The 10,139-nt window shown below is 38.7% G+C and overlaps 1 protein-coding gene across 1 annotated transcript; it reads right to left on the bottom strand.

Annotated features, from left to right (window-relative positions):
• Positions 1-1,962: 1,962 nt before the first annotated feature.
• On the bottom strand, positions 1,963-8,631 carry BNC1 (basonuclin zinc finger protein 1). Its single transcript, XM_010221888.2, has 5 exons — positions 8,560-8,631; positions 8,345-8,447; positions 7,942-8,177; positions 4,822-6,743; positions 1,963-2,760 (listed from the first exon to the last, which is right to left on the bottom strand). Exons 1-5 carry the CDS (start codon positions 8,629-8,631, stop codon positions 2,079-2,081), a joined length of 3,015 nt encoding a protein of 1,004 aa, XP_010220190.2. The 3' UTR covers positions 1,963-2,078.
• Between the last annotated feature and the right edge of the window lie 1,508 nt (positions 8,632-10,139).

Raw genomic sequence — 10,139 nt, 5'->3', positions numbered from 1 at the left:
TAGTTTATATATATATGTATATATATTTTAAAAAGTTTGAAATAGCTGGATAACAAATCATTGATTTATACTATCAAAAGGTAGGGAGCAATTGTATCCCCTAAGATTGTGACCTTAGCTTTCAAATAAAGATCTTGACTAACATGAGTTCCCACTCAAAAAACAAACAAAAACCGCCAAACAATATCCATCGTCAGTAAAAAAAAAACAGAACAAAACCCAAAACACAAATCCCCAAAGCAATGGCACAGCTTTCCCCACGCTAATAACATTTCCTGACACCTTCAAGCACAAATGGATTATTTTAAATATCACATAAACCTACCGCAAATTAAAAAAATAAGATTACTTTACACAATGCACAGATATGATTTCTACTGAGCACAAACATTTACAACTGTGTCATGTTTCTCCTTGCATAACCCATACTCACAAACAAACCAGTTGCCAAAAAAATTGGTGAAATATTCAGTCCACTTTTGTTTCCTTTATACAATATGAAATGGCTACAATACCATAGTATATTTTAGAATAAGTTAAACATCAAGACATATGGCAATAGCATTGTACTATTCTTCCTACACACATACTAAACCCAAAAATGCAGTCTATTCTTATTCAGTCACAAAAATGAATAAAGACTAAGATCCAGTTATACTGGAAAGCTAGACTAGTTTAGAAACCACAAATAGTGTAAGCGCTTTGGTATAATATGTACAGATTGTGCTGTCAATGTCATACTTGCATATTATAACTGATAACTGGTTTCAACTGGTGAATTAAAAAAAGTTACCCTAAAGCTTGCTTTAGCGTTTCTTCTTTTCCATTTGGAAATGATTTAGTCAAAGATGCACCACAAGTACACACACAGCATTTGTATGATGTGACTACAAATTAAATATTAAAGTGTTTAAATACAATGCAAGATCAGTCTTTTAAGTGCATAGAACAATACAGAATACTGTTAATTACAGGGACAAGTACAAGGATATTAAACATTTTAACAGATATTGAACAATGCTTGTGAAGAACAAAACAAAAAGATGTGAATCAGAATAAACATCCTCTTAGTGTTAAAGATCAACATTTGCCCCCCACCAGTACTAGAAACTAACTGCTGAGTTATGAAAGGTATCTACTGCATCCATTTTAGCTGCACCTCTCAAACACTTAGAATTGCACCTTCAGATGCTTTAACTGTTTGGGCTTCTTTTTTGTCTTTTTTTTGGCCTCTTTTTTCTTCTATTTAAAAGGAAACTTCCTGAAAGTGGAACTCAAAAAGTGCATTTTAATTAAGGGCTCATTCCCTTCCTCCATTTCATGGATGCATTGGCTGTGGTTCTGAAATATTAGCTAAACCTATTCTTCCACTCTAACCACTACAATCTATCAGAATACCTCAGATTTAAATTAGATAATCCTCTCAGTTAAGGAGACCCACCTTTTGCAAAACAAATCATTCTCAATTCTAATAAAGGCAAAATACTGCAATATTTACTCATGAGAAATGCAAACTTAAAGAATAAGGACCACAAGGTTTTCAGAAAGTTTGGACTATCTGCAAAATCCTCCCAAATTTGCATTTTATCTTTTGGTTTTCAGGACACAGTAAACTGCAATTATCACATTCACTTAACACTGCAAGTCTCTCTTGGACTATGGTCTCAGGAATGAAATGGTAGCCCCCAAATTCTCCACCCAGAGGAAATGCATGCCAACCTTTACTCCTTTATCATGTAAACACAAGGAATGGTGCCTCTCATTTGAATTTCCTACTGTTGTCAAGTAATACTTGGCAGGTATCAGAAGTATTTCAGTTAATGATGCTGTATTTTCCTGATTTCAAAACTGCCTTCTTATCCTTACAGAATTTTTAGCTATTTAAAGTCAAACCAAATCATTACACTAAAACAATGGCAGCAAGCTTTGCTAAGCGAAACTTCTAGAGAGCACACATGGGAGAAAAGGGTCTGACCGCGGCTGGCAAGTGGGCTGCAAGTCTAGTGAGTTGAAACAAAATTAAGACATTCCTTAATTGAAATGATTAACAGCAGAAATAAATTCAGATCAGCATGATCTTACTGTAGGCTAGTTGGTGACCCAGCCAGGCTTTTGTGCAGGTTGGGGTTTTGACTGTGCCTGTTCCGACTGCGAACAGATGAAAACATCGTGTTGCAACCTGGGACTTTACACTTGTGGAGCTGGCGGAGATGCACAGTTTTGTAATGAGCCCTGAATGTTCCTTTATTACTGTAAGTTTTTTGGCATATGTGACAAGTTATTGGCAAACTGGAAGGCAAATTAGTAAAGTTTTGATTAGCTTTCTCAATTAAAGTACAGTCTTGGTAGAGTTCGTCACCAGGCATTAGGCTGGGTCCTTCACAGCTTTCATCGCTATCGTCCAAGGGCATGGCGCACACCTCGCTTCCTCCATCAGAGTCCCAGGAAGAATGAGCACTGCTCTCGGATTTAATGCTGGAAGTAGTGCTTAGATCCAGAACGGCTCCATCACTCAATGGATCGTATCCATAGCTCTCAGAACAGGGCTCTCTAATTTGGCTCACTGGAAAAACCAAGCTGCCTGCTCTGTTTGTTCCTTTGAAGATTACAGAAGTATGTCCAACATGTTGTTTTAAAGAGACATCTTGACAAAACTCTTTAGCCATGTCTTTCAAGAGGTATGTTGCATTGAAATGGTTGTTGAATTCCAGTGTATCTTTAGTCAGAAGCTTATGATGAAGATTTAGGTTTGAACTATGTCTAGAAGAACAAAGACAAACTTAGCAAGAAAGTGTTTTGCCTCACTGAAAAGTCATTTCATAATGATCATTAATCAGAAAAAAAATATATATCAATATTTAGTAGCATGCATGAACTGTATATTGCTAATCTGACCAACTGCCACAGTGGGAGTGCACACAGATGATTTATACATGCGACTGGATATCTGAACTTGCTTTCACAGGCAAATGTTAGAAATAATTTCACAAAATTAATGTCCCAGATCATCTCCTACATTGTGGGAAGGTGTCTGTACCACTAGATTGAGGATGAACCTAAAAGAGTTGGGGAACGCACTAAAACACTATCTTTATGCTGAAGTGAGAAGACAGATTCAACTGGGAAGGGGAGAAAACAAGAACCTTTTCCAATGAACAAAGCAGGAAAGGATCAGCACCTGAACCTGTAAAGAAACACTGATGACTAAGTGCTTTAACCATATACTAAGATGCAGCTGTACCCACTAATATATTGCTTTTCCTTAAAAGGAATTTCCTTGAGTGAAGGGATATTGCATTTTCAAGAACCTGCAGTTTTCAGATGGGCATCCCTAGGTTAAATTTAAACCCACTGAAACATAGGAAATCACTGTTATTCATTCAGTACTACCAGTCAGCTCGCTGTGAACTTCCAGACTCTGGCTAGAAGATTCAGTTCATTGCAGGACAGGAAAAACATTCATTTCCCCCCTTATCATCACTTAGCTTGTTTTCATCTGAACTATGGACTATTCAAAATGGTACAGAAACACTTTACACCTGTAGTCACAGCACTTAACTCTAGAAGCTTTTGCAGAGTTATTCTAAATACCTACTGTTTTGCTTAGACCTTGGAGTGGAATGGCTTTTATGCTCCCTCTCCACACATTTATTTTTTAGTTTTTTGTATGTAAAGCAAGCCATCTCCCAAAAGCACCTATGTTAAACCTGAGCTAAGTATCTTGGTGCGGGAAGGCATTTGTGGCATGTGAAGGCAAATCTTAGCACTGGTCTTTATCCCTGTGGTGCAGAGCACTATTACAGGGGAGAGGAATTCACATCTGGAAAGATGCAGGCAGCAGATGAGGGTATGAAGCCCTGGCATCCGCAGGCGGATCCGCACGTCTGGCCGCTCGCACTGGCTCGTCCTCCCTCTGGACTGCATCTGCCTCCAGCTCCGAGCAGATCGAGGCAGCCTAAACCTTGGGTCACTCCGAAGCTCGAGCCAGGCCTGCTTTGGGCCGCCAAGCCCTGCTCCAGCACCGAGTCTCAGCCAACCTACAGGACTCGCTCACATTTTAAAGGGCCTGCTCTATGCCACTTATCAATTAATATACGTAACTGCTGGGCTCAAAGCTGCAGTTCCCGTTCCTCAGCCTGCGCATGTAACGCACCGAAATGAACTGATCTATAGCAATGCAAGACTGGAGTGACAGTGAAATGAATCAAATTTATGGTATAATTTAGGAATTAGTATGTGCTCTCATTATTAAAGCGCTATCAAGGTGAACATACAACAGACAGCATTAGCTCAGCTAGCAATGCGCAATGATAATTTTGTACTGACACAAGCTAATCTGACTTTTCTTGTGGACTTTTTCCCACCAGCCTGTTCAAAATCCTTGTGCAAAGCAAGGAGAAAGGTGAGTAAAGGTTTCCTGAATTGATCTAATTGCTTTTTCATTAAAGAAAACAGCATACATTAAAATACACATGAAAGTACATATTAAACATATAAGTCCCCCCATACAACTGCTGAAAAATTGCTAAATTCATACCCTTGTGGTTTCCCCTTTATGTTCTAAAGTATTTTCAACTATTGCAGTCTTTATCAGTTATGAAATTTTCATGGCTTTATTTAATACCTTGTAGTCTAGTAGAAAGGAAATGTTTCTTTCAATAGATTTTCATTTCATGAATGTTCTGATAAGTTATCGCACCTGTTATACGAAGATACACAGAAAAATCTCGCAGGCTCCATTCCTCCAACACCCATTTTAATTTCAAATTAGGCTTCATTGTGATGGTAAAATAAATACAATTTTGTTTATAATTTTCTTACCTGTCTCGACTTCTACGAGAAGGGAAAGCAGCATTACAGCCCTCAACTGTGCAAATATGCATTTCTTTCAGATGTACATTTTTAAAATGCATTTTTACACTGTAAGGGTTTTTAAAAGTCTTCTTACAGATGTCACAATGAAAGCGGCTTTCTTCCTTCTGAATCCCTAGTGCATGTTGACTGACATGATCCATATCTTTAGAGTCTTCAAAACAAGGAATGGCAGCACCCCTGTTTGACAAAGTGCTGAAAAAGCCCCCGGTCAGCAAGTGGTGTTGCAATTCAGGGCAGTCATTTTTAGGCATCCTGCGCTTTGACTGCTCTTTAATATACAGGGGGGGTTCAGTCACTGGTTTTATAACATCAATGTGGTGGTGATTTGGATCTTCATATAAAATTTCATGGGAAACTAGTTTTAATGGTTGGTTTTCTTCTGGATTAACCTCTTTCTCACAGTGATGCAATTCATTCTCAGAGACATCCTTGATGTATTTGTTATCTGGTGCAAAGACAGATTCAAAATACTGTGGGCCCTCTACCCCAGAGAGAGATTTCCATGAATTACCTGAAAGAGGGTGCTTTTCCACCCTGTTGGTCACCTGCTTCTCTATCTTATGCTCACAGCTCTCAAGCTCTCCATCGCTTACCACTTGCAGACGTGTATCATCTTCGGAGCTGGCGGCATCGCTGCTTTCATTAGGGGTCTCAACAGCTTCTTTCTCTATCTTAATGGGCATGCTGGATTTACGAGACTTCTTCTTGGGTAGCAAGTCAAATGGCAATTCGTTTGAAACGAGCTGCTCTGGTATTGAGGAAGAAACAAGAGGCAGAGAAGGAAGAGTACCTGGAGTATTAGCAAGCTCAGCTGGTGTGACTGGACTGCGGTAAAAAGGCAGAACAGGCTGCACGGTCTTTAAGTTTGGAAACAGAACCCCATTCTGTCCAATGCTGGGGAAAGCAGCTTGACTCTTGGAATCTGTACAAGAGCTGGCATAGTTGGTAATAGTTCTGCTATCTGGAGCTAAAATTGTAAATTCTGTCCTTTTACTATCTCCAGGTGCTGCAATGGTCAAACCATTTCTTAGATCTTTATCCCTGTTATTTCTATTCATTGGCATATGGAGTCTGGGGTTTGGATTTGCACTGTGACGATTCCGACTACGCAGAGAACTAAACACCATATTGCAGCCCTCAATTGTGCATTTGTGCTTTATCTTCAGATGAACAGCATTATAATGTATTTTCAAAGTACCTTTGTCATAAAAAGTCTTTTCACACGCAGTGCAGAACACACGCCCTTTCCTTGGCCCAGCGCCATTTTTTTCAACAGATTTCATTTTGTTTTCTGGAGATAGTGCTGTCATTTCAAGCTTTGCTGCTGTATTATGTGAACTGGAATCACTTAAAAGGGCATCATCTTCTGTTTTAGTGATGACATCTGGACCATTTATGCTTCTCTCATTTTCAACTTGAAATGGTGCAGAACTAGAAGTTAAGAAGCTGCTTTCAGAAAATGGTATCTGAACATCTTTAGTTTCACTGCTATGGTCTTGACTTTGCTCAATAAAGTGTCTTTCTGGTGGTGAACCTATCAAAGGTGGAGGCACTGGACTAAAAAATTGAAATGGCAGCATGAAAGCCATGTTATTTACAATATTCTCAAAGGGATGAATGCTGGTGGGACTCAGTTTGTCCAAGGAGGCAGAAAAGTTAGGACTATGTTGATTGCAGCTTTCTATAAATGCCCTAATATCCAAATTAGTAGTTGGTGGTATTATAATTGATTGTCCTTCTTTCTCCTGAATTGCCATTAATTCTACAATGGACTTAGTTTCTCCAAAACGAAGAAATTGCTGCAACGTAGCCAGTTCTTCTTCATTGGTCATTATGCTCCAGTGATCCAACACTTTTCCTGAAGCATCCTAAGGCAAAAATATTCAAATGAGTGAGGCAAACAAACAAAACCCAATTCCCCCAAACTCATTTTTCCCAGGAACTATGACTTCTTCCCTAGGTAAACTATAAAATTTTTGTATGCAATGATGGATTAATGGCAATTCTGTGTATTTTATTCCAAATTTTACCACACTGATAAAATTAACAGCAATACTTTCCAAGGAACTGTTTTTTCCCTCACAAATTAAGACACAAGTCATTCGAACAACAGTTAGTATCATGTAAGTACAGACAGAGATAGAGCAATCAGACCAAGATTTAGCTCCTCATTTAAGTCAAGTATTCTTTCATTGCAAGTTTAATAATCTTCCAAAGCAACTAAGATCAGAGAACAAATGAACCTGCATCGATCTATTGCCAGTGTTCACAGAGCACAGCTGTAATTACACTAGAGTGTTGGAGTTCTTTCAAACTCTAGCTATGCCTAACTTTTCCCAATAACTACAATAAATATTTTATCACAGAACATGTATTTGATGGCCTACTGAGATTTTTCACAGTGCATGTAAGAGTTTCTAAGATGATGAAGAACGTAACGTTATAAATTTTTCATGCGGTAGAGGTTCAAGGTAATTGATTCCATATTTTTAATCCTAACACTAAAAAGCAAGATTATCAAGACCATTAAATATTGATTTGTGTCATAATGTAAGATCATAATGTTACTTTACATAAAAGGTAACTTCAACTGTAGCTAGAACTAGCCTCAGCGTAAGTGCACAGGGCCAAATTCATCCTTGTTGTAGCTCCAATAAGGTCAGTAACATTGCATCAGACATTGTCCCTGGTGTTTAAAAATGATGGCCTGTTTATTTGTCAACGTATTATTCTGCTGTATAAAGGTAAACTCACTGTTTTAATAATTCCTTGAGCAAATACTGAAGCCTTTACTCAGATAAAAAGTTTCTGGGAAGGTATCCCAACCGTTAGATTTGAATGAAGTAGTAAGATTTGGGTTAAGGCTGAATAAAGAGAGAGCAATGACTAAAAGAGCACCCTCTCTTTTCTGGCACTACGCTTGCCCAAGTATACATTTCTTTCAGAATTCCCTCTTCAATTGCACTGTGCAACACTGACATGATTAAACTTGAAAACATGCTGAGATACTACACAACTACCATTTTTGTACTTAAAAAAAAAAAAAAAAATCCCACAAGTCAGTACCTGTAGCACATATCCGCGTATATAATCCTGTAATGTCCAATCCAGAGCATGGAGAATCTGTATCACCTCTTCTTGCTTGAGGACACTGAAAAGCCGATCCAGCAGGATTTTGAGGCGCACTGGAATGGCTTGGGTTCCATACAGCATGAGGCTACTGATATCGAAGACTACATTGGATTGAACTATTTCTACCTGGCTTGTTGGGTAGAGGTTAGGAATCCTTAGTTTGCTCAAGGCTGAAAATAAAATTACAAGGCAAAAATAAGCATGAGCAACAAGAGTTACACGAAACTGAATGTAAAGCATGCTGTGACCAAAAAAAAAAGAAAAAAGAGTAAACCAAACATGCAACAGTGAGAAAGATCCTTAAAGATCTTTAAAAGACTATTACAATAATTATTACCATGTGCTACCCATCCATGCCGGCATTGGTCACATTGTCGCTGATTTATTTTCCCAGGTTTGAAACACTGACAACTACAGCTCACCAGAGTGCATCGGATAGCCTGCAAATCAATAAAAAAGATGATAGGCCATGTGTAAGCACCCTTTAGAGTATTTGAGTTACACACACAGTATAAACATAAGATACACATGAAGATGACCAAGATAACATACCAACACATGCTCATCCCCGTGCAATGGAAGTAACCCAGGCGAAACCCGGGCTACGGAGGTCAGCAAGGCCATCCCTGCTCTAGAGAGAATCAGTCACCAGCTAGAGCATCACAGCACTATGGAAGCAAAATATTTAATGACATGCTTAGTAACACTCCCATGGATATATGTAGGCGGAAACAGCTTTGTAACAATAACAAATAGTTCTTGTGCATTCACCTAAGCTATGCTCCTTGTGTAAGCATCACTTTTTTTTTTTTCCCCAGAAGGTTTGAACACAAGCATCTACAGAGAAAAGTCCCACTGCCTGAAGTTTTTTTGGACTATTTACTGCAACACAGGGTGTTCCAAAGCAACGTATCAGCTCCACACTAAGTCATGCCTTACCCACAGCAGCCTCCAGACCGAATAAGTGCCTATCAAAGAGGAAGGATTTCACTAACTCTTCGGAATAACAAAGTTCATCAAAAAGTACTTTACTTCCCCAAAGACCAGGGCAGTCCCATTTTGTGAGGGAAAGGTTATAGGCAAAACAGAATGTGAGCCAGGCTAGCAGCCAGTTGCACGGTTCAATTTGTGCATCACTTTACTTTCTCCAAGGTCATCTATAATGCAAATCAAATTAGTATTCAGATATTCCTCATCAGGAGGGTAATACAAACTTGCTTCCTGGAATACGTGCTTTCCTTGCACGGGCCCATCTGCTGCAGGAGGCAGACAGGCAACTTTGAGGTCCTTGTTAAAGCTCCAGAGGGATTGCTATAGAGCAAAGCACTTGGATGATTCTGTATTACTTGGATCTGATACTGAGAATAATTTTTACATAAATGGAATATTTATTAAGAATATTAAAATGAAGAAATTGATGTGCAGAAAATCAGCACCGGAATAATCACATAATTGAATTCTGTTTGTATGACGTATGCCTGCTTTTTTGTTGTTGTTTTAAAAATGAAACAATATTAAAGCACAGAGAAGCAAATATGAATGCAGAGATGGCAGTAGAGAATTACTGGGGGTGACAGGCTCCCAAAATTAAGAATTCAGAACTACAACCTGAGAAAGATAAAACACTGAAGATTTAAAAGACTTCTTCAGCTCTTCTTAGAACATTCATATTTTATTTTCATACTAATGAGGAAACAAACTAGCCTTTTATAAAACTAAGAAAAAAAATATACAAAGAGTTAAGCATATGTATCTTGCTCTCCCCCTCAGACTCCAAACCCAACTATATAATGGCTCCTGGACCGAGTTTCTACTCTAATCCTAGTCAAGACAACATCCTAGGGAGCTAAAAGTTGACCAACATACAACAGCTGAAAATTTTAAAACTTGTCAAGGTATTTCCTGGTCTCCTATAAGAGTGCATTTGAACAGCCAAGGGAACCAGTTTTCCTTTAGCATGCAAAAATTCAAATCAAATTGGACTTGAACTCAAACACACCTCCTACACCTTCAATTCCTCCCGAGTCCTACACTTGAGCAGACACCTGAAGACAAAGGTCAGTCATTCACATGGGCTTCTTGTTCCACACGCAACACCTCTTTTCTTGAAACCTGGTCCTGCAGAGCCCCAA

Source organism: Tinamus guttatus, unplaced genomic scaffold (genome assembly GCF_059628265.1).
Source record: "Tinamus guttatus ecotype Peru unplaced genomic scaffold, ASM5962826v1 Tinamus_guttatus_pri_ptg000004l, whole genome shotgun sequence".
Lineage (NCBI taxonomy): Eukaryota > Metazoa > Chordata > Aves > Tinamiformes > Tinamidae > Tinamus > Tinamus guttatus.
Note: the sequence above shows the minus strand (reverse complement) of the source record. Positions and strands in the feature narration are given on the sequence as shown.